Source organism: Tyto alba, unplaced genomic scaffold (assembly GCF_018691265.1).
Source record: "Tyto alba isolate M040663 unplaced genomic scaffold, T.alba_DEE_v4.0 Super-Scaffold_3, whole genome shotgun sequence".
In the NCBI taxonomy this organism is placed as follows: Eukaryota; Metazoa; Chordata; class Aves; order Strigiformes; family Tytonidae; genus Tyto; species Tyto alba.
Genome location: NW_024881304.1, coordinates 7098785 through 7124446, shown reverse-complemented (window position 1 = coordinate 7124446; position 25662 = coordinate 7098785). Strand labels below are relative to the sequence as shown.

The following is a 25662-nucleotide window of genomic DNA, read 5'->3' as shown; positions in this document are numbered from 1 at the left end:
ATTGTTTTACTCATTCCATATGTTGTTTGAGCATCATACTGAAATTGCAATTAAAGAAAGAGAGAAAAGTACATTTGGATGAGGGAAAATAAACAATTATCATTTAGACCACACAGGATTAATTGTTTATTCCCCAGAAAGAACAGAGTACAACTGGAACTACTGGAAAGTTTAGAACTGAATTTAAATAGCTTAAATGATCTTCTCTAATTGATGTCTGTTGTGTTATGATGCAACAGTATGAGGAACCTCAACCTTAACATGATTTTTGTGACTTTTGAATAGTTAACACATTAGAGTGGGAGTGTAAAATAATTTAATTGCAGAGCATGAGTCATCTTTGTCCATGCCATCAGATGGAACATAAACAGGTTGTTTGACCATTCTGCCCATCTCGTCTTCTGGATGCTATGAGTATAATTTAGTATTTCACCAGCCAGCTAACCAGAAAAAAATATCTGTGACTAACCATCTGAACCGTTATTCCCCAGGTTTAATCAACTAATTTTACCAACGTTTCTTTTGCCCCCCTGTTTGAGGTCTCCTATTTGGCACAGACGTCATGCGATACCCGGTGTGGGAGCTGGAGACTTGAGAGCTGTTTTCCTAGACTAAATGTTTGAGGTTACAGGACGTGGCCTAGTTTCACATAAGCTTTCAAATTTCAGTGGGACATGCTGAATCCTGAAACTGTCAAATAGTGTATTATTTTTGGAGAGAGAGAGAGTACGTGTGTGTGAGTGTGTGAATGACCTTTACATTTTTACCCTATCCCAGAAGTCTGACTTCCTGCCCTTTCTCCCATGAGTCCATAAACTTTAGTAATTAAAGTGAACACTTTTTAAGGAAGAAACTCAGTATAGGAGAGAACAACTGGGAAGGGGAATGTTCTATTAAGGGGGAAACAAGGAAAACAGCTAATGGTATAAACTGCTTGCTTCATGAGGGATATAGAAAAATCTGGAGAAGTTGGGATTCTCTCATTTTGCCATGTTCCCTTCTCCGTCTTAGTAATATCGAGACCAGGGGGTGCATGTTGTTCTGTTTTTCTTCCTGCAAAAGAAGCTGATTTTTACCACTCTTCGTCAAAGCAATAGGAGTGATGAATCTTAACGAACGTCATCTCTTATTTTCCACATCTGTAATTAATTCTAAGGCTTTGTAAGCTAACAGAATGGACCTCTCTAAACACCTAATAGAAGTGCTTATATCTATTTATCAAATTTCTCCTTCTTGTTATTGGTGATATAAGTGTATTCATTTCACAGGTATCTCATGCACCCTGATCTTACAAAGAGCTGTTCCTTAAAGTGGTATGTTGCAAAATCAGATCCAGAGACTATAAAATCTCGGAGATAGATGTATGTTCTGAGTGGTAACAACAAAACTGTAGACATTGTTGCAAATTTGTGTGTTTTGTTTTTTCCTTCTCCTTATACAAGGACAACTGCCTTCCCAATCTAGAGTCTTTTCTGTGTCTAAAGGAAGAAAAATAAGAACAAACCCACGTTTCTATCTGATACCTGTCCTTCTTACAGGTCACTTACGAGCATAGGGTTATAGAAGAAATGCTACTATTTTTATGTAAGCAGTGGAATTAAATCAATTTTCTTATAGTTTTTCTAATCCTTCTTCCTTATATCTCCTTAACAAAAAAAAAAAAGTTGGTTCTTTTATATTTTTTTGACCCATAAGTTCTATCCAGTATCCCTCTAGTTATTGTCTGAGCAAAATGCAGCTCTGTTTCGTTGGTAAATGGGCAGTCCAAGCAAAATGGGTCACACTTGAGCTCCTGCTGCAGCTCTAACGCTGTGTGGGCCATTGAAATGGGCATCTCCTTTCCTTCATTGCCAGTTTTCACAAGAGTTGTAGAAGCTTAGACCTTTATGCTTTGTCAAGCTTGTTGAAAATGGCAGGTATTTTAGATGTTTTGTGAGGACTGTTAGATAATGGAATTCTGAATTCAGAATGCGAATCTGGAATCAGAGCTTTTTCCACCTTTTCCTTCTGAACTCATCTAATAATTAAAGCTAAACAATTAAATACAAGGTAACATGATACAGGGATATCTGTGTGGATTATAGCTGCGTAGGGCCTTTTCTTATGGGAATAGATGAATACTTTCCCTTCACTTTGCAAGTATGTATTGATATAACAGATTGAGACGTTCAGGGCAGTGAAGTGTACATGAGCGTTATGGTTTAACAGGAAACTATTCAAAGCCTGGGAACTTGGTCTGAAAAGTGACAGTATGCTTAATTTGGCTCCCATGACAGAACTCCCATCAAACTGAACTATTCTGCTTAAAAAGCTGATTAGCCAGGCTAGCTCAGTGCATTGGCAGTACTCCTTCTGAGTTAATTTCTTTCCTTTAGATAGGTGTCTCCCAAATAGCACTGAGTGCTAGGAATGTCTGCTTTCTTTTTTCTTCCCTTGTCGCAGAGTCATTGATTCTCTCATCTTGACTTTCATGTTTTTGGGAAGGAGGGGTACTCGTTAGCCAGCTTCAAAGCTCTGCAAACTCTTTCATATAGAAACTGTTGTTATATGAAGCAACTTTCTTTGTAAGAGAAAGCCTGAAGTTTGGAGTCAAAGCCTAAAACCCAAATCCATGATGCTGAGGCAAGTCATCCTCGATTTCTAGCTCATTAGTTATTGAGATATGAATGCTAAATAGTATTAGCAGTATATATCCTGCTGTATAGGGAGAGCAAAAAAGCAACAGCACTGTTCTGAAACAAAAAAAATCTGTAGAATATAGTGCAAGTGTATTCTGCTTGGATACTTATGGGAGGTCAATAACACAGTATTGCTTTCTTGATTTACAAACAGCTGTTGTAATTTGAAATGGTACTGAGGATACTTAGTAGTCACAATTGAAAATGCAGAGCACATGTGTTAAGCTTCATTGTGTAATGAATTTGGCCCTGTGTGCCTCCTGGCTTATCACTAAAGCCAAGTGACTTAAACCAGTGAGATGTGCTTCTGCCTTTAGCATCTCAAACGCTTTCAGGCCTCTCCAATGCTCATCTACCTGTTGTTTTTGTGCTTATTGGTTTGTTTGTTTTTTGTTGTTGTTTGTTTACAGGAGAGCTGTTAATCACTGTTAATAATCTTGATTATTCTTAATCCCTTAAAGTATGATTTTTAGGAAGCATCCTACAAAGCATAAATACACTTTCACAGGAAAACGAGTTGTGTGAACCCAGGAATTGGTGATTAAGCATAAGGAGAGCAAATGATCCAAATCTTGACCTGCTTTTTCTTCCGAATTTGCAATGTCCTTGCAACTTTGAAATCAAATCTTAGCACCATACCTCCAGCTGTGCCAGGGTGGGGGTATCCTTGCAGGCAGAGCGAAGGTGTGCTGTGCCAGCCGTTGTGCTGAGCGAAGCAGCCCTGCAGCGGCTCCTGCGTGGGGGCAAGACAGAGCAAAGTGCCGGTGCCCCAGGGGCTCGCTGCAGCCGGGGCTCTCGGCGCCCTCTTCCTGCAATTAGCGCTGGCCCTGATGAGCCCCAGGCGCACACCTGGGGAAGGGGCACAAGCTGGCAGGTGTGTGGTCATCAAACTAAACTGCTTTAATTGCCTCTCCGAGGAGAGGCGGCCTGGCGGGGGCAGGCAGGTGCCGCGGGGTGACCCCGGGCTGGCTGTCGGGGTTTTCACCCCTGCAGGACAGAGATTAATTTGGCACACCCCACCCCCCCTTTTTTTTTTTTTTTTTTCCTTCTCCCTTCTGGGTCACCCTGTTTCAGCCCGTTTTCGCGTGGGGGGGCCGCGTTCCCCGCGCCGTGCCCCCGGCGGGGCGGGGACGGCCTTTCCCGCCGCCCGGGGCTGAGGCGGCCGCGAGCGGAACGGAACGGAGCGGCGCGGAACGGAACGGCGGCGGCGGGGCCCGCGTTGCCGCAGGGGCGCTGTTGGGACGGACCGGCCGGGGGTGCAGCGCCGTCATGGCCGCCGGGTCCGCCGCCCCCCGCGTCCTCAACGTGAACGTGGGCGTCCTGGGCCACATCGACAGCGGGAAGACGGCGCTGGCGCGGGCGCTGAGCACCACTGGCTCCACCGCCGCCTTCGACCGGGCGCCGCAGAGCCGGGCGCGGGGCATCACGCTGGACCTGGGCTTCTCCTGCCTGCGCACCGCCCTGCCGCCGCAGCTGGGCCCGGGGCCCGGCGAGCTCCAGTTCACGCTGGTCGACTGCCCGGGGCACGCCTCCCTCATCCGCACCATCATCGGCGGTAAGGGGGGCAGCGGGGGCGGCCGCCCCTGCCCGCCCAGGGGTCCCAGCCCTCGGCAGGGTCCCGGCCGCCCGCGGTGAGGCGAGCAGGGCCGATCCTGCCCGCCCGAGCCTCGCTGTGCCGGGAGGTCGGGTGCGAGTCGGGGCCGCGGGGTCTCTGGCTGCCTGCCCGTGCCCACGAAGCGGAAGGCGTGGGTGGGGTGTCGAGTGTTTCACGGGCCTCATGACTCTGTTAACAGACACGACGTCGTAATTGCCCCTCCAATAAAGCACCGGTACTCGTAGGAAAGCGATTTGTAAGTGTGACTTCTTTGGGTGCTCTCTGGACAGTCAGGCCTGCTCGGTTTTCTTAGGCTTACCTGAAAAAAAGGTATTCCTTATTGTCTACGGAGACCTTGCTTGTGGCGTTCAAGGGTAATATTAATGGCTCTCTTCTTGCTTCTTAAAACTGTCAGAGTTTGATGTTCTCTGAGGTCGAGAGCTGTGGTGTACTTGCTGGAAGTGTTCATGTCACCAAACTTTTGCCTTGGAGAGACTGGGGAATTCTGACATGATAATCTTATGTTTAGAAATAACTTTGTGGATTATAGTAACCTTTCATTTTAGTCTTTGTAGATGATATCAGAAGGTTAACTTGGTTTGCATTATATTTTTTAAAAAATTAGTTCACCTTCCTCTATGAGAAATAATATGTCCCCCTTCCATCTCTTGTGTAAAGAGCTTAAGAGGTGGTTGGTGCTTGACTAAGGACATAATGGAGTTGCAGCTGCAGGCTGTTTGAAGTAGTTACAGGTTGATAAACTGCAGCTATAGGGAAGTCTGAAAGTTCAGTTCCTGTAGATTTCCTCTGCTAGTGTCTTGTTAGTATCAACTAGGTGGTAGTTCTGTAACGCAGTGTATGTTTCTTCTCAGCTAGACTGAGGTTCAGACCAAGCTACTTTTCATGATGTATGAATTAACCCTCTCTTGAACAGATGTATTATTCATAAATGGTGTTAGCAGTAACTGCACTGTATTGTTTGTATTTATTTTGGACAAGATAATAAACATTTACTTATTTATCAATTTCACCAGCAGTAGTGCTCTGTACCATTAATATGTGCTCTACAGCTGCAAGGATGGAGTGGCTGTGTGCTGAATTCCAGAAACCTGTGGTCTTTTAGTCTTATTTTATACTTTACAATCAGCTGTCATTCTTAATTAATTGTAAGCACCTGATTGTTTTCTAAAGAACAAAGTTTACTTTGGCAAGTGGTAACTTCTCTTGGAGGTATTGGAGTGACTTAGAGTTAGACATTCCTTTCTGCTAGAAACAACTAATCTGAGTGGGGTAAATTTCCTCATGAAGAGGAGATGGAAAAACTTAATTTTTTATCACTTTAACACTTCTCTGGAGTGGTTGTTTAATACATAGACTTCTTGTTGCTTCCTGTCATTATTATGAACAACTTCAAAGCGTTTAGTCACAGCTATCCACATTGGCTCAGTTACTCAGATTTCCTTAGTGACAGGCCAAGCTGGGAGAAGAAGAGATGGGGACAGTGGACTAGACTAGGTGACATGATAGAGTTTTCTTCCCAGCAAAAATAAATCTTTACAGGTAGCAATTCAGACACAGAAGCACATCAGACTCGCTTAGTTCTAGTTATACCAGGCTGTGTTTCTTAGTGAGAACATTTGATTAGTGGGACTTCCTGCAATACTATGTATTAAGGAAGAGTTGTAGGGAAAATGCAGTATTGGGTTAATACTTAATGAGTTAGAATTTCTAGTTTTCTGCTTGATAGGATACATGTATCTTGATAGTGGGTGCTTTTTTCTTTTTTTTTTTTTTTTTTTTTTTTAACTACCAGGTTTAGAAGATGAAACCTTGATGATGAAACCTGATCTGTGCCTGTGGGACTATTTAGGTGCTTACAGTTTTAGTATGGTTTGGTGAAACTCAAACTGAAGTATAGCATATCTTGTGTAACAGAATGCATCCTTCAGTGTTTAGGTGTTAGTATTGCCAACTCTTCCAGCTCTTCAGAAATGGAAAGCCAGGCCTCCCATATAATGATACTTTAAAAGTTTAGATTGTTTTCATCTGCTTCCTAATCATGAGTGTTCAGGGTTCACCATTTCAAGCATTTTCCTTGCAACCAGAAATGCTGCTACTTTTTTCTTTCTAATGGAATCTGTGATTTCTGTGTTACTGCAGACTTTTATTCAAAAACCTTATATGTAGAAAAGTACATAATCTTCCTGTGTTTATTCTGCACCTCAGATTTCTCATACCCTTTTAAAGTATTGCTTTTCTGAAATTAAGTCCTGTGATAGCTGTAGATGTGAGTTGACCTACAGAAGGGCTGTGGGAGTGGGAGCTTCATGGGTGGGATGACAACAGGGGGCTCTGCAGCAGCCTTATTGTGTATGTCAGTCATGTGCATGCAGCTTTTGCAGTAGAAGCTACAGGTGTGAAAATATGTTATTGCGTGCTCTTATTGTTTGAAGTTCTCCTTTTCACTGAAGATGGTGTAAATTAGTTGGCTCCCCCTTGAGTGACCTGATCTTATGGAAACACTGTCTGCTGTGGCTGGTAGCACCAGCGTTATTCAGTTGGGTCTCCCATGAGGCGGTTAGTTGGAGGGATTGCTTCTGAGGAGCTCCTTCCCTTCACAAGGGAAGCCAGTAGTCTTTTGTTATCATCTCAGCTCTTCTCTTCCAGGGTACCATTTTCATCAGTGGTGTCCCAGGCTATCTTCTAGACCAATTCCATCCTTTCTAACTGGCATTTTTTTCTGTGCTCCCAAAGTGCTCTAAGGGTTAATTCCTTTACTGTAGAAAGTTGATAAATCTGCCTACGGATTAAGTGATACTAGTTACCATTCTTTAACGTATTTCTGTATCCAGGTAATTCTTGAGGTGGATTCTTTCACAGCTGAGTCTAGTATTGCATTTTTGTCATGCTATGTCAGGTGGTACTTGACCTTGCAAATACTTCTCACAGTCATTCACAAGACGCTTATTTAGAGACAATACCGTAAGATTAAATGAATGCAGAATATTTGAGCAGTAACCAAATGGAATGGAAAATGGAAGTCATATTTCATTCTGTGTGGCTACATTTTTCTTGCAAAGCTTGTCCTTGAAAACAGAACATATCAAATGTTAAATCAAAAGATTATTTTTTTTTTAACCTGCATGCTGGGAATTGGAAATGTTGCAGACAGTTCCACCCAAGATGCTTTCTTAAAGTTTTAGCTGGAAGGTGATAGTCAAGGTTGGAATGGAATAAATGATAGGCACTTGGTTTACTGCATCATGGCTTTCACTTGTGTTCAAACCATACTGGTTTATTCTTCAACAGCGGACTCCTGTGTGTCTGATGTGGCAGGAAGGTATTAACCTATTGTGGATAGCTGTATGGCTTGGACTGTGTCATGTATTTCTTTTTGCCTTATCCTTACGGACAGCAAGAACAGAACTCTTTATTTTACAGTAATTTCAAGACTTCTCCTGTGCTCTAGCAGGATCTTGTCTATCTATCAAGTATTGAGCAATGCAACAAATACTGTATTTATAGCTGTTTGTAGTTGACTTACTAAACAGAGAAAACAAACCCGAATAACTGAATTTTGAGGGTCAATTCTTCAGTTTGTCACAAGCAATAAGAAGCACTTGCATCAGCCTTACACTTGCTTTGTGCACTGAAGGAATGACTGCAAAATGCAATAATGCTATTTTTACCATTACTGCTTTCTTTTATTGCTGTAGAGATTGAGTGGTATTTTGTTAACATTTCACACTGAGCTGGGGTAGTTTCTGTCACGGTCCTATGGGATCTTTTTAAGCTTCCGTTCTTTTGTTAAATTTCAGCTCTCTGATCTCCTACAAAGCTGATGTTAATGTCAAAGTAAAACAAGAGTTGCTTTTACAGTAGTTTGTTGCAGACCTCTGCATCCAGTAGGGTCTGGAATGGTTTCTCCAATGAGTTCAGCAGTAAGGGATGCCTGCAGAGAGGTTAGAAGAGTTAATCTGCCAGAAGAAATTCAATCCCCATATTTCATTTTAAGACCACTTTGCGTAGCAAAGTAGTTTAACCAGTAGCAGATTTTTTTACTTGCTGATGGTTAATTTCATGCCCTACAAAGGGTCAGCACACTAATACAGAAGAACATGATTACCTCATCCTTGCTTCCCCCCCACGCAGTCAGGGAAGGGGTACTTCAGTGGTTGTTTTAGGTGAGCTGTTGTCAGATGCCCTTTATCTGTTGGATTTTGAGATGGGTCCTCGAAAGAGCTTCTAAAAAAGGAAGTTGTCTTTTTTTCCCCTATGAAGTTCAAAGGACAGGGTAGCCTTATAGGATTTTAATTGGAAAGCTACTGCTTGACCCTGGTTGTCTAAACCTGGGAGGGTGGAAATTCTGACAAACTTGTAGTTTTGTAATCCTTATGCCTGTCTGAACCTTTGACCTTTTTCCTTTATAACTAGAGCTTCATTGTCACCATTTGTCCCTGCAGTTCCTTTCAAAGAAAACTGCCTTGCAAGTGTCTGTTTCCACTTTGCTGCTGTGTTCTGTTAAGGAAGGGTATTAATTCATACCTGATACATCGGAGGGGCCAAGACTTTTGAACTTACACAAGAGCTTGGGGAGGGGGAAATGAGCATAGCAAAAGCATGTCTTGCTGATGCAAATGAGTACAATGAAAACAGTCTTGGGAGATCAAGGGAAATGTGGTCTTGCTACCAGCATTCAAATTCAGTCAGATGCAGATTATTTGTAAGATTAACACAGCACGCACAAAAAAGTATTTTTATCACAGATTAGTTGTTTTGCTGAGTTTGTTGTAAGCTTTTAAGAGGATTTGTAAACTCAGGGTTACCTTTGCATTACTGTTTTGAAAATACACTTCTGTCAGTGTCAACTTTTGCTTGTTGACACCTTTGTGAAGATATGACAGCTCTTGCATTTTCCATTCCAGGCGACTGAACAAGTAGAGTTTTATAGCTATAGAGTGTATATATGGATGACTTAAGTTTATGTGGAGGCCTCTTGCTGTTGAGTGTGTATGTTGAAAGGAAACATGTTCTTTGGAGGTAAGAGTGCCTTGTGTTGTTCAATGGATACCATTCTGGTTAGAGAGAAGTCACTGAAGTCTTGAGGACTTTAGCAACTGGCTTGAAGTGAGAGTAATATAATAATGAACCTTGCTCTGGTGAAAAAATACAAAATAGAACTCATATAATTCATATTCATAAGCCTTTATGTAGTTAGTTGATGAATACAGTTGAGTTATGCTGAAGTACTCATGGGTCAAGAGAGTTCAGCTAGCACTAATGTGTGTGTGTTCCAAACCCTATTGACTTGGGTTTATGGTGCTTGTTACTTGCTGACACTGCCTTGTATTAAAAATGCAAGTGAATAAGCTTTATTTCTGTACCTGAAAACAGTTTTCTCTTGAAATTGAAACAATGTATTTTTAAATTAACTTTAAGTAATTTAGCTGCTGTATGATACTTGTTGGATGAATTAAAGGAGTATTTTTATTGACATTTTAAAGTGAAAGCCACTTTTTAAATTAAGGAACTATGTGTAAAGAAGAGAGGCATCTGGTATAAAAACACTGCTGCTCCAAAATCCCCTCTCTCCCCAGCCCCCAAAGTGCAACTTTGTCTACTGGATATTACAGTGCACAAGAGGGCAGTATTTGCTTACAATGTAGGATCTTAATGATAAGTACATAGGGTAACAGGTCAGTATGGATGGCGTGACCTTACATTGAATCGAAACAAAATGAAGTAGAAGATTCAGAACACAACTGTGGCTTAATTTTCCTATTCCTAAAGAAAATATTCTCTGTGTTTTAAGGAAGGTTAGTCTTATTTAATCTACAGTTTGGATAGTGCTTTTTATACCTTAAGCAATAAAAACATATGGGGTGTTGTCTTACACATTACATGATATGCAAGTAATGCAGGTGAGACAAAACAACTGGTTTTCACTGAAGTTGCACGTGAGCAGTATGACTCTTCATCCACATAGAGCTGGGCTTTTATTTTACATTTATGGAAAGTTTAACCTGTAAAGCGATTGGTGATGTGGGTATTTTGAAATTAAGTGCACACAATTATTCTATTTCTTTCCCCATTTCCCAATGTCATCAATAACTGAGCAAAAGCAAGGTAGTTGTACTAAATCTGTTTTGAACCACTTTTGTGCTATATAGGGTTTGTTGTGTGAGATTGCGTAGAATGAAACTTTTGTGTGTGTGTACTAAGGCACTTTAAAATAGCGATCTTCATGTGGAATTTTTGTCTGTCGGTATCATAAGTGGAAAGTTAGAACCATTTCAATTATTATGCATCACTTTTCATTTCTGTGTGTATTAATGTTTTTTGATTGCTGTGAGAGTGAGACTAGTCTACTTGGCTACTATGATTTCTATCCTAAGACCTCTTCTGCTTTTTTGACTTGAAGCTGATTTCCCTGTTCAAGTCACACAGGTTCAGCAAGCTTCTAAACTATGCATCAACTCTTCAGTAGTATTAGAGAGCAAAGCAGGAAGAGTCTTCTTTTCCTTTTATGGGTTGAAAAGTTTAAAAGGAGCGAGAGAGGCACTGTCTTCTTATCTCAGAAGTTAGTGAATAATCATATTCTCTTCTACTTGTTGGTACATTTCTGACAGGATTCTATTTCCTGTGTTTGGTTAAAAAAAATAATTGTGCATATCTTGTTTGGAAGATGTGATTTATGATTGAATTTTCAATCTTAAATGTAGACTGCAAACAGGAGTGGCTTTATTGAACCTTGTTTGAATGTTAAATTATCCCTTGCTAATATAGGACAATTTTTCTACAAAGCTTTTGAGTGGTTGTGTGCATACTTGCTTGTGTACAACAAAATTGTGCTAATTCACACTTCATTATTTGACACAAAAACTTGACAGCTTCTCAGGAAAACATAACCAAGGGCTGTAATGGTGCTGACTGAGTCTGTTTGATCATTCTTCCTATTGATTTAAAAACAGAATTTCTTTGTTCCATCATACTGTGTGCAAGCATTCATCAAATAACCACATGCCCTTTCATTTTACTTCTTCATGTTTCTCCTTTCTTGAAATTATTTTGTAAGATGTTTGGGAGCGTGATCAAGCTTTATTAATCCATTCTTAGATGTTTTTAAATATCAGCTAATGTAGCAACGTCTTATAAATACCTTCATACAATCTAGAACAACTTACTGTAAAATATGAAGGATGTTTATTGTTAAAATTACCCTTGTCAAAATAAATTCAAAGCACATTTTTTGAAATAGTATTTTTTACTGATGATGGATATGTTTGCTTGCTAAATATTCCAGTTTAGCAATTCAGTGGTCTACTAATCAACAAACTGGCTTAATAAGGTTCCACTGTATTTGTTCTACAGCTTGATTTAGAAGTCGTTGTCAATTAGTAGATGTTAGATATAAGTTGAATGATACGTTGCTTATATATAGAACCTACTTCTAATAGCTGGTTTAGCTTGATGGAGCCATGAACTTAGTTTCATTGATATGTTTCTCTTTTTTTTATTTGTACTAGAAGTAATAATGTATTTTCTTGGATAACTACTGTAAAATACTGTTTATCAAAACCCTTAGAAAAACAAAATGCAGATGGAAAAATCTAGGTTAAAATTGTAAAGCAGACATGCGATACATCTTCTAGCTAAATGAGCAAACCAAACCCGCACATTGTAATTGTTAAAGTCCGTTAAGTAGTAGAATAAAAAGTTACTTCTCTATGTAGCAGCTAGTTGTTTTCTCAGTGGGAACCCTAAGGTTTGGCTGGCAAGATGAAGAGCAAGGTCGGATGTTCTGTGGTGGTAATTTCCAGCTGGATTCTTGAATGCTTTGTGTTCTGTGGGTCACAGCTCATAACAGAGCAAAATTGAGTGAGAGCTCCAGCAAAGAAAGACTTGAACAGCTCATACGATAGCTATGATTGCACAGATATCGTGCGTTCTGTGAGAAAATATTCTCTGTGCTATCTGTAAAATTCAGATTAAATAGCCATTCTGAAGTGCTTCCTTTTAAACTGTTTGCTTCCAAAAAGCATTGCAGGCTAAGTAAATACCAATAATTCTTATTTCCCATCTCCTTATCAGTTAGTCTACCAAAATGTTCTTGCACAGCCTATCTAATCTCTTCAAGTGAACATGAAATGGTTAGTGTTGGCTTCCAATTTGAATTATGATCTGTGTTTCAAACTTAAGCTGATTAATTCTACATTAGATTGTAATTATCAGCGTTACCAGCACTAGGGGTGGTTGTGGCCAGGCAAACAAATAAATATATATATATATGTTGAATGTAGCAGCAGAATGAGTTGGTGAATAGTGGAAAAAAAGGAAATGGAATAGAGAGGATAGCTTAAACAAAAATGAATAAGTTGTATTCAGGAAAATCATGGGGGTGAAGGATGATAAGGGGGAGTAAAAATCAAAGATTGAATATTGATATTTATAGAAGTTGACCTCAGTAAGAATGCAGGCCTCTTACTCCAGGTTCCAGAGAAGTAGATGATTTATTTGGGTGTTTATGATTTTATTCAAAAACTACTTATTTTCTTTTACTTCATGCCGTAGAAGGATCATGATGGTTGTTTTGTCTGCTGCAGATCTGCTTTTTCTGCAGTGCTAGAAAAGTGAATTTAATCTAATCCCCTCTAGCACTTTCTTGCCTTCTGTGCCAAAGTTTTCCTTTATTCTGTGTCTTATTTGGGATGAAATGTATAGTTGGCATATAAGAGTAGTTGGTACTCTCAGATCTCAGGCACTATTTTTTTAATTGTGGAACTTTGCCTCAATTTGTTTGGCAAAGTTTCACCTGTGTTTTATTTCCATTAAATGTATTGTAGAGCAGGTGAGCATATTTTAGAGGTGACTTGTGTATGTAAAAATTGAAATGATATTTGAGAACCTATTGGGTAAGGAAAAGCTATAGAAATGTTTCAAAATTGTTGATGGAACTATCCAATTATATTAACCAGGATAGGCAAGGGGAAATGTCTTTTGTCACTGATGTTTATTCATGTTTAAATGTACTTTTTTAATACTGAAGACTTCCCTTCCAGCAGTATTGCTTTGGAGGAGAAAGTTTCCAAAGCATGCAAAAACTGCATTTCAGAGAAAGAAACAAAATTATTGTAGTCGTCTTTTTTAGGATAAGAAGAGGGGGAGGGAAAATGGTTTCCTTGTATTTGACCGTGCTGTTGGATGGAAGACAAAGCTCAGTCTCTCTTGCTGACTAATGTCATCATCGAGGCATTTTTTTCTCCCACAGAGCAATTTTGTCTCCATTGAGACCCCCACAGCCATTGGCAAGACCATGGCCTGAGATTAAATCTCATGCTTGGGTGAAATTCTAATGACTGTAATTGTTTCCTCTTTTTAAGTCTGTGGTCCCCTCATCAAAGAGTGGTGCGGAAATTATGCATTTATGTTGTAAAAAGGGAGGTCATGATTACCTGAACCTGTGGTTGACTTCGGGGGATTCTGTGTCGTGTTCTGGCAGTGGTTATCCACGCTGACATTCTAGTATGTGAAATGATTTAAAGTGTGGCTTAGGGTATGTATGTAAAGCCATAGTGGCATGCCTCAGTCCTCTCTGGGGTTTGTGCTGCTCTCGTTTGGCTGTCACCCACTGTTGGATGACTGCTACCCCTCAATCGGGGAAGCGGTAGCAGTTCTTGTGTTTTGGTCATCTGTTGGAATTGGGGAGAAAAAAAAGTAGTAAACGTGTCATGAGGTCGGTTTCTGTGAATGATCAGTTTCAAGGGTAAGCTCCTACCCTAGTGCAGCCATGAAATAGCGCTGGGCTTGTCTCCCCCCCGATTGCAAAGGGCTTAGGATTGATCAGCAAGTGTTACTGTTAACCCTCACACTTCAGTGTTTATTGAAGGTGTTCAGCATCTTGGAGGATTGCACCAGTATGGGTAGTGCTGGTTGTGGAAGAACTGAACATGTGTCTGAATGTGGATATGAAAAAAAATTACACACAGTTTTATAGAGGCAGCTTACTTGATCCTGCAAACTTGGAATATACATGTGCATCAGAGTTGCTGTGTAATAGAAAAACTCAGGTAAGTTTTTTGTGTTAGATGACTTTGTTGTGCAGTTCTGTATGTATGCAACTTTGGAGCCATATTCTCCCCTAATTTCTTTGAAGATTTATGAAAAAATCATGTACTGTGCTTTAAGTCCAAAATTTTTGGAGTTTGTACTCTTGTGTATGAAGTATCCTTTGAAGTTGTCAGAGTAACTGACCAAGAGGCAATTCATCAGAGAATAAGGGAAATGGTTCAAGTGGTACTTAATTTTGTGTCTAGGCTCCATTTAAAGGCTAATGGAACCCCAAAACGTTGTGATTCTTAAACACTCGTCATCAGAATCCTTCCCTGATCTCAGTGAGACAATGAGTATTCCATTTAGAGTGTTGAAGAGTACAACAAAAAAAAGTAAATCCCAAGTGTCAACAGTGCTATTCACCAGCCATGAAGGTCCATGAAGGGACCAGCTTGAGTGTATAACATTGAAACTTCTGCTGCTGCCTGGCAATAGTATAATGTCAAATAATATGATAATATGCCTCATTTTAAAAATTCCTTAAAGTCTGAAAAGCAAGGTTTTACGCCAAAATTGTACATGTGTGTTTATGTACATATAAATAAAACCAATAATAAATAAACTTGAGATAACTGTTGATAATATTTATCCTTGTGTATGGCATAACAGTATTGCTAAACATTCAAAAGTCACTAGTTGGGCATCCTTAAGGAAGTTAAGGAAATAGTTTTGTTCTTTCAGTTTGCTTGCTGTGTGGTAGGTTTTCATCCCGTGGTAGGGACCAATGTGCGTTTCTTTCCCTGAGTAGACTTTTCACCTGACTAACAACTGAGATCCTCACATTATTTCAAGTGCTGTGATACAATTGTGGTGGCTGGTGATGTTTACCCATGTGTTTGTAATGGAGCTCTCCCTTTACTCTCTCTGTTGTGTGTTATGATATCCAGTAAAGCTAGCTTTCTCTGTCCAAAATTGCTATTTAACTGGATCTCTTGTGGGAAGAGTTTCTCTTGTCTGTGGTGTTGTATAGTGCATCTAGGGGCAGTACGTACATATATATATATATATATATATATATATATATATATATATATACACCGAAATCATATTTGATTAAATTGAACTGTACCACACTTTGCATGGAGAAAATACTCTTTTGATTAGGGAAGGAAAGAGTTTTGAACTGAAGCTAAATTAAAAAAAAAAAAAAAAAAAAAAAAAAAAACCACCAACCAAAAAAACCCCACAAACCACCAAACCGAAAACAAACAAAAAACCCCCAAACCAGTGGCTGAAAATCTGGTCTTTACAGAAGGTTCATCTCCTGATTTGCTTTCATTACTGAACTGTATTCACTAACAAATTGTACGTGGGTGGGTGTTTGGGTGTTTTGTCATTGTGTCCTTAAATGTGTGTTCTTTGTTGTTTTGAAGCTTTATTTACTGTATGAAACAGTTGATTAGTAATAGCCAGCACTGCTTTTGTGGGGCTCAGTGTTTTCTTTGTTGTAATTTAAAGCCAAACAAATAAAATATGAAGATAAATTTAACTTTTGGGGTTTTTTTAAATGCAAGTCCTACTATGAATTTCTTTACCTACCCTGCATCAAGAAACAGAAGTCCTTAACTTATTTTAAAAGAACACTGTTTTTTTTAGCAATGTAGTCAAATTGATGCAGTGGTTAAAAGTTATTTTAGTTACTTGACTCGTTTCTTTTCCCTTTGAATTTTTAGAGATCTTTATTTTTGTCCCATTAATAAAATGGTAGGCTGTAGCTAGGAATACTGTAGACCACTTGTAAAGTGATACCAGGTTTATGGAATTTTTTCTGTGTGTGTGTGTGTTCTTGCATATAATTGAGTCAATCCTAGGTAAAACCAGAATTGACTAATGTGAAATTTAAATTAGTCAATGGTATCCTTTCAAGGCTTATGCATGCTGTTTTAAACCTTTTTGCAGTAACTTGTGGGCTCATACAAGAACAGTTGGAGCAAAATAGTTACAAGAATGTTTGAGGTTAAGCTGTCTAATATTCATTTTAGTAGCGTATGATATTTCAGTGGCATTTTCACTTTGCTTTGGAGAGCTAACAGCTTCGTAGCATCTCAGGTGCCACCTGTATTTACTGTTTTTATTGGACGCTGAGTATTTTCAGGACACTAGGTTGAAATAATCAAAATACATGCATTTTGGGGATGATATTCTATTTGGAAGCTGTTATGCTCTCTGTGAAAAATTTGTACTTTTGTTCCAATCTGTGTAAGCTCCCATTTACACACTGTTTGTTTGGAAGTGGAATAAATAAATTCTGTGAATGAGAAATGTGTTTCTACTAAGAGGATGCTAAAATGGGGTCTGATGTTCCCTAAAAAAATAAATATTCATTTAGGGGTCATAAGCATGATACAGTATAGATGCAATAAAAGCAGCCAAGATCAGCTCAGCTGAAACAATACATTTATGAGAACTTGTCATAAGAATCAGAGTCATGAGGTTAACAGTAATGATTGAAATACAGGATGCTGAGGCACTAGCAAACATGACTTTGTAGTAGGTCAGTAAAAGAGCCCATCAAGCTAATTTTCCAAAACTAAATATATTCTGGAGAATATGGTTTGCTGCTAAGTGGTAATGATCACTGCAAAATATTTTAAATGCCTGAGTTGTAATCTCTCTTTCTACTTCTGTTAGCTCTGAGCAACTGAAAAAATTGAGCTTTAATTACCAAGGCTGTATTCTTTCTTGGGGATTTCAGCGTTTCATTAGGAGTGATTAGTACTCTTCAATTATGCATTCGTTTATCTTAGTGATGCATTTACAGTTGGAGATAGTGTTGGTTTATTGAATTTGGCTGATGCCTAGCAATTTCAGCAGATTATTATTTTTGCCATGTAAGAACATGCAAGAAAGCAGTAGAGAGGTTTTTATAGCCTTGGCATTGTTTTTAATGATAATCTGACCTGATTTTTTTGAAGAAAAGTGGAAAATACAAGGGTGGTCCATCCTGCCCCCCCTTAGAACTTTCAGAAATTAGAATTTTCTGTAGTCCATCTCCAGGGTTTGCCCTTGTCTGCTGGTCATCAGCGGTTCGTGATACACCCCTTTCAGGTGCAGGGGAGTAAGCAGTGTAGCAGTCTGATCTTGAAGCTAGTAGTTGGAATGGATTTTTCTCCTTGTTCATAAACTGGCAGTTCTACAAATGAATGAAAAGATCTTTTTGCCTGTTCTTAAGAGGGAGTAAGGGGAAAAGTAAAAGAGGAGGGACAGTGCAGTGGGAAATGGGATTGAAGAGCAATTTCTTTATACTTACATGTTGTCCTTCTCTGTATGAGTAAGAGGGAGAAGAAAAAAGGATATAAATACTGTTAAAAGCTGCCCTTTTTTTCTGTCGTGACTGGAGAAGGATTAAGTTTAGATGGGCACTGGTGGACTGTGAGGTAGAATGGGTTGTGGCAGGGGGAGTAGGGTTGCTGATAACTCACCTTTGCTTCATTTCTATTTGCTAGATGGCTTTTGTTTACATTTTAAAAAATTATGTATTTGGTTTACTTCCAGATTTAGCAGTATGCAAGCTTGAGTTCTAGTTTATTAACAGGACTGAAATTAAATGGGCTTCTTTGCCTGCCTGGTGCTGCTGCAGAAGTAATGGGTTGTTGCTGCTAACTCTTGGTACTGAAAACTTCAAAGCTTCCGTTTTGCTGGTAAAGCCCTTCCTTAAACTTCTGTACTCTGAGATGTGATTTAATTTTCTTTGGGCCAATAGAATCTAGTCCTTTGAGAGAGGCAAATCTTCTCATTGTATACATAACTTATTTTTCTGAGTGACAGAGAACATTATTTATGTTTAAAACATGGTGACTACAAATGAGCACATTTTTTTCTTTTTTTTCCACATCTGGTCTCTTGTGTCTTCTTCCCCCCACCCTCAATGGGTACCTTGTTTAACAGGACACTCTGGAGGTAACAATCATGTAAATGGATGCTAGTATTGCTTTATTAAGGGAGGAGAAAAATTAAATAGCCATTTATGTGGTTTTTTGGTTTTTGGTTTTTTTTTTTTTTTTTTTTTTTTCCCACTTCCATGTAGAGAAGTCATTGAAGACTCTCATTTTTGGTATCTACATTACTTACCTTTCTTCCTCTTCATACACTTAATTTCAATTTATATTTTTACAAAATGGCTGGGTAATTTTTTCTTCAAAAGCAGATTAACTGTGACATTTTAAACATAATTAATAAAAAATAATTTATTGGAAGTACTTTAAGAAACTATTCTAACAAAATTTAATTTAAGTGTATAATAAATTGTCGGTAAAGATATACTTAATAAAGTTCTTTTATATTTCTCTTCTGTTATTATTATATGGCTCTTCAACAGCAGTGGTCTCCATCGTTTGTGAAGACTGAAGTAGCTAGATAATAAATGAAGCATATTTACTTAAATTCATTTGAAATTACATTCTCATTCTGATTTTTCCATCTCTTGTTCTGTAATACTAGTTCTTACTGTCAGAAAATTTAATTTAGAATCTATTGTTCTCTCTGAGTCTACAAGATATGGGAAACAAGACCTAACAAAATGTAAAAGATAATAGTTAAGAATATAAAAAAAAAAAAAGCATAACAAGGCAAAAGCATCTAAGAATGTGTTTCTGTGAACAGGGAAGTGTGTAATCTTTATATATTCTTCTTGTACTTTTGATACTGTTTTGTATTGTTGCTTAGGAATTTCTTCTCTTAGTCACCTGAGAAATTGTATCCTGGAGGTCAGAGATGATTTTGCTGGGCTTCGGGGCACTTCATTTCTAGAATCCCATCCAAGCTGGATAGTGCTGGCTCAGTGCCAGTAGCTGCTGCTCTTTGAATTTTTGCTGCAACTAGTGATCTCTTGAAATGTGCTGGTTATGTTGTTCCATTTTTAAACAGTGAAATACAAATTTACAGGTATGGCATACTTTGGAGTAGAAGCATTACTGCTTTGCACTCCATATTATTTTCATGTTTATTTAGGATTCTTAGTCTGTTTGTGTATTTCCATTGAATAGCTTGAGCAGTGCCAGCATTCCTGAGAGCTAGTCACATGAGCTTGGCAGAGCGATGTCTATTCTGAGCAGACTTTGTTTTCTGTAGGCTTTCTTCCCACTTCCCTGGGGATGTCAGCCTCTGTTTTAGCTTGAAAATTTAGATTTATATTTCAGAGAGAAGTGGTTCTTAATTATCAAATGAAACATGGGAGGGTGAGTATGGGTTGCAGAGCTGGGGAGACCTGTTGTACTTTTTCTTCTGATGACCCTTCTTGGTCACAGAAGCACAGCTCTGGTCTTGATGAAGGTTTGGTACTTGAGTAATATTTTACTTAACCAACAGATGTTACTGCTCTCAAACTTAGTTTACACAAACTGCGACTACTGCTTGTTAAATGCCTGTACCTCTGAGTCAACATTTGTATTTTATTCAATTGCTCATTCATCCTAGAGAAAATGCTGGAGGACTTGATCTGAATTGTTCTGAAATATCTATGATAATCCAAACATGTTTTGTTTTATATAGTATTTGAGCAGTACTATGGAATTACTATGCAGGGTTGTGTTGGACATCTTCACCTTTTGAGATTCTTCAAATACCTTTTTTCTTTAATTATGAGGGCGTTTAGACATAAAAGGACTGGGTTTGTATGTTGATGGCTTCTGTATGTTCACCTCAAGATCTATGTTTTTCTAGTTATAGAACTTAAAGCAATAAAAGAACCTGGTTGTGTCCAAGATGAAAATGTTTTCATTATTGTAGGGAGAAGCTGGTCTAAATTTAGCCCGTGAGCTTTCTATAAAGCTGGAGCCTTGTTTTGTGTTTATCTGTGAAGTGCCATGCACAAGGCTTTGTAGAAGTAACAATTCAGAGCCCAGTTGGGCCGTCTGCATCCATGCAGCTTTGTAGGAATGAACTCTGTAAGGGAGTTTGCAGGATTAAGGTTCAAAACAGTACAAACTCAGACCAGGTCTATATCTTCCTCCTTAGTTGGCTGCAAAACTTCATTCACATTAGTATCTCCTATTAAGTAAATAATTCAAAGCATTCTAAGTAATTTTTTTTTAATTAATATTCTACCAGTGAAATTTTGAATATCTTATGACGCTTATTCTGCTGTCAAATTTTTAAAAGTCATCAATTTAAATTGTGATGCCTTATTTTTTTCACATTCCCTCCTATTAGTACTGTTGAAAACATTTACTCAAACATTGCTACTGTCTCTTATCTCTGTGTGGTTATAGATCATTGAATTCCATCCTCTCTTAAAACAGTATAAATTCTAACCTTGGCAAGTATTGCGTCTAGTTTTATTTAGTAATTAAAGTCTGCACTGTCTTCTTCCTTTACAGTGAGCATCACCTTTTATGTTACAGTGGACTTTTATTAATTATATAGAGAATGTATTAATGTGAAGCACACATACCATACAACCTGCAATATCTAGAGTGCTTTGTAACATTGGCAATTTAGATAGCGTATCCAGCATGATATAGTTTGTTTTGTCCTGAAGTACTGGGATGTGAGATTTACATGACTGTTGACCCCTTGGGACTACTCTGAAATGAGGTGTGTATCTTGTGCAATCCCAGTCAGCAAAAATTTAAATAAAAATAAATACACTGTCAAAAGCCCTTCTGTTGGTCTGGCAGGAAGTATGAAATAGTACCATATGCTCCATAACAGCTTCTGCAGAGAAGATTCTCTGGCACAATGTGATGTGACTTAGTGGAAATGGTGGGCTATGCAGAATGCTTGTTATTGTCATGATTTGATATTGAATTGTTAGGCAGGGTCTGATGTCTGCCATAGACTGAAGGCCAGAGAACGGAGTGCAAAACAAATCTCTCTTTTGGAATTTGAGTGGTGAGTCAAATTTGTCTTTTAAAACAAAAGAAGTTACAGCTTTTGTGAATGTTGAAAACTCCGTTGAAGTGACAATAAACTAACAGATCACTGCTTTGAGTTTGGTTTCAAGTTATAAGTTTTCAGTGGTTTTACATTTAAAAACTTTCCTTGATGGTGCAGTATTAACTCTTAAAACCTTAGCAAGAACAATTTAATGGCAACATTAACTCTTTAGCTACTCGCCTATTCTTCTGAAGTTTGGACTCTTCAGAAGTTAACATAGCACCTAATACTCAACGGGTCAGGTTAACTGACAACTGACTGCTGGCTAGACTGTGTCCAGAAAAAATTTGTCTTCCAAAATGTTTGTTTACTTTGGCTCTGGTTATCTGTGCACAGTGCAGAGAATGAAAGTATCATATTTCCCATAGCTGGCATCTTTAATTGTTTGGGACTGATCTGTTTTAGAGATTTCTTTCTTTCCATGTGCCGTACTGCTATAGCTGTGTAGTAACACAGGTGCTTGAAATAAAACTTGGCATAAAAACAGGTTGTTTTCAGGGTGTCTTTTTTGAGGACCACCTTTTTTTATATGGATATATTTTTCATCCTTGATCCAACACTGCTATTCTTGTAAGGTTTAGAACTCTTGTTGGCTTTTGGGGATGGTGAAGGTTTGGAAATCAGTGTTAGTGTTAGAAGTCTCATGGAATTGTGTCTTGTAAAGTTGAGTTAATTTCCCAGTTTGCATATGGATGGAGTTGTATGTTGAATTACACAATACAAGGAGTAATACAATTGTTCTTCTATCCTTATTTTTCCATCTGCTTACATGTTACAGTAGGAATACCAGTGCAACAGTTTTCTGCATTACTGTCACAGGAGTTGTGAAACTTGCATAAAAATTGGGGTACACCATGCTCCAAAGTACAGAAGATTCTGAAGGCTAAATATACTATAGTCCTGGTAATTTGAGGTAGACTTCCGTTTCTAACTTCCCAATAGATATTGGTAGCTTTTTTAGTCATTTTTAGATTGAACTGCTTGACAGAGAAGCAAAGCTCTAGTTGGATGTATGAGGGATATGTGTAGGAGATTTAAATTGAAATAGGCATGTTTATTACTGTTAGTTGTAGTGGGTCTCTTCTTTGTTTCATGGTTTCCCTCTCAGTTTGATTCTTAATCATAGTGAGATTTGCCCTTCATTGACTGACACACTTTTCAAACTCTATCCATGGCATGCTGTCAATGCAGGTGATGACCAAGTGTTACTTGGCTCTACAGCCTTGATCTCGTTCTGTGGCCTGGGCACTGCGTTCCTCTTCTTGGCTCTCGGTTAAAGCTGGGGTTCTCTCTGAGAAGAACTTCTTGACCCTTTGTACTTTGTACCGTATCCGCCTCGCTGGCGGACTCTGGAGCCATTGTCTGGAATGCGTGTCTAATGCTTTCCACTCGGACCCTCAGTTCCATTCCATAATGTTAGCTTTAATTGGCTGTTTTTAAACTTTCATGTACAATTTGGTTGTACACGGTAAATTACCACCCTCCTCGCCTTTTCCTAAGAACAAGAAACTAGAATCAAGACTGTGCTTTCCATTGCTGTCTTTTACTATTGCCCCTGAGCTCTGTTAGAGACAGCACTGGTGGGTAGTGTTACTGTCAGAGGACAGACCTTTTTTACTAGTGGGCTTTTCCTCTTATCTCCCAAAGACTGTACTTTTTAAACATCACATTGTATTCTTGAACTGACTTCTGCATTTGAAAGTCAAAAAAGAATTAATACTACTTGTCTAAAGAAGTATCTCCAATTTAATAACTGTTGCCTAACTCTCAGTGTGGCTATATATCCAATGTGTGCTCTAAGTGATTGTTATTAATTTTTAAGTGTTCATATATTTTAGTTTACTACTTTGTGCATGTGGGAACTTCAGGACAGAATCAGTCATATAACCAAAGTCTGTCTTGACTGCATAAGAATGCCTTAGTATGTGCTTGTGAAGTGTCAAAATTTATAGCATGGGCAGAATGATAATCTCTGCTATTACATGGGTTTCATCTAGGTTTAGACACTTGATTGGAGCATCAACAAGCTATTTCTGAGAAAAAGGGGTAGTTTAGTTACATGAAGAAAAAAAAGTTGGCAGTACTGCATACAAAACAAATTCTGCTCAAAACAGTGATGAGTCTCTTGTTCTGACTTGGTATGAATAAAGTAAAACAAAGCCTGCCTTTATCCTCCATAACAGGCCTATGAGCTCATATTTCGGCTTTTACTTTCCCCTCCCTTTCTGACATGGACTCTGTCTTTTTTTTTCTTTGCTAAACAGACAGTAACTCTCCACAATATTTTTCATCTCAACAAGACGTCCAGTGGCTGATGATGCAAAAGTGTTGCATCAACAAAGAGGAGATGATAGTTGGAGCATTCCACATCTGACATTTTTGGCCAAGGAGCAGTGTGTTGTGGCCACTGATTCCTCCCTGCACAGCATGCTTGCTTTGGGCAGGAGACTACATTTCATTGACTCCTGTTGTGTGCCTCCCTGCTCCTTATTTTAGGCTTCCCCAAGAAGTTATGACTGGGAGTCTCATGGTTTTAGATGAAAGAGCCTGTTGTCTTGTTGAATTATCTCCTTTCTGTCTATATTTAAAGCAAAGCTGGCAGGTAAGTTAAAAAAGAAAGATGCAGTAAAACAAGAGCCCTGTTATAGTAACATCTTAGGCTAGATTAGAATAAAACTGAAAGAATAATCTAATGTTTTTTATTTTTACATGTTTGTTTAGACTGTTTATCTGTAGCCCATTGAAACTTGGCAATGGGGCTGAACTCAACTTCACATGGGTTCCTGGGCACTGGTGGGATCTAACCCACAAAAATCCATTCACTGGAATAAATCATTGTACGTATTTCCCCCTCCAGATTAAAAATTGTCCTTATACAAATTGCTTATTATGGAGTTTTAAAATAATATACATATGTAATCATGGATATTGAGTAGCTATAAGCATCCTTGTACTATTAAATTTTTGAGAGAAAAATTGTTTTTAAAATGTAAACAAGACTTTTCAATTTTTAATACTGTGTGCAACATTTTAAGCTAACAACTACTTTTTTAGTGACTGAAGTGAATGCAACTTGAGAACCTTTTCATTCACTAAAAGTATAGCAGATAGTTTTTAAATGGATTTAAGAACTTCCTCATAAGAGCTAAACTACTTGAATCCGTATAAAAATCTGCTTAGATCACGTAATTTAGCCTCAAAGCACTGGTTTTATTGTGCAAATAAACTATCAGAAATTGATTTATAAGCTAGTTGTTTCATAGATGTGCCTGTTTACTATGTATAACTGTCCTTGTAGTCTGTATTCCTTCACAGCGTAAAGCCTTCAGACATCTCTTCAGTCATGTCTGTTAGGTTGTTATAATCAGGTGGTACTTCTAGACATGAATTTTTCCTCAATTTAATAAAGGCAAGGTGAGATAATTTGTTGATTTCTACCTGAATGCATCATTAACCTTTACAAGAGGGGAAATTAGGGCATGAATTTAGTGTCTTTTTTTTTTTTCTTTCTTTCCTTTTTGTAAATCTTATTTTTGATGCAAAGGCAGTTCTGTCGCCAGCCAGTCCAGCATGCGTAGACTCTCCCCCCCGCCATAAAACAATGAGCACATTCAGGCACAACTCGTGTTTTCAGTTATTAAAAAACGGAGCCGTCTGTCTCTGCCTGTGACTTTAATCTTTAAGCCTTTATTCCCTGTACCCCACCCCCTCTTTCTTTCCCCAACCTTTTGTTTGTGAAGTGCAGAGCTACAGGATATGTGGGCCTGGAGTTTCTGAATGTATTGTACATTCCCCTGGCAATTACAGATGTTTATAGCCCTGACTGATGTTATTTCAGTATTGTGGAGGGTGAAGAGAAAATTAAGCCACACTTTTTTTTTTCTTTCCTCTTAGTATTTTGTTGTTTGTTTGTGTTTTTTTTTTTTTTTTTTTTGTGAGGGGGAGGGAAGAAAAAGAAAAATGTAAACTCTTAATTTCTTTTATTTAAAAATAAATCTTGTTCAGCATCCTCAGATGGAACATATGAGAGCTGTGCATGAATCTTCCCATAGCCTACCAAAACTCTTCTGTTGAGACAGTGTGTTGCGTGCAGTGTTGTAAAAAAGCATAACTGTACTGGATTTTAGTGCAAAACAAGCTCCTTGTTGTCGGGTCCATGACCTTTGGATGCTTTATTTCAAAGTCAGAGACAAGGTAGCTTAGGGTTTGAAATGCTTTAAGAGTAGAATCACATTAACTTATTTTCAGCTTTACATGGAAACTGGGTTTTCATTTTGTAGATACTGCTGACTCTGGGAGTAATCTGTCTGTCTGGCGTGAACTGAGTGTTTAGAGATAGAGCAGAAGACTCCAGATGTGTGGAAGTCTTGCAGAACTGGGGATGGGCTCATAACCTCGTTCATG

The 25662-nt window shown here is 38.5% G+C and overlaps 1 protein-coding gene across 3 annotated transcripts in view; it reads left to right on the top strand.

Moving 5' to 3' along the window:
* Window positions 1–25662, top strand: part of EEFSEC (eukaryotic elongation factor, selenocysteine-tRNA specific) — a 134292-nt gene that overhangs the window by 2237 nt on the left and 106393 nt on the right. The window contains exon 1 of one of the 3 annotated variants that reach the window (XM_042799555.1): window positions 3838–4233. The exons of 1 other annotated variant lie outside the window; for it this stretch is intronic. In XM_042799555.1, coding sequence (XP_042655489.1) covers window positions 3948–4233 — 286 coding nt within the window. In that variant the 5' untranslated portion in view covers window positions 3838–3947. Of the gene's footprint in view, window positions 1–3837; window positions 4234–25662 lie in introns of those variants that run through there. One more of the 3 variants, XM_032994916.2, reaches the window with a different exon arrangement.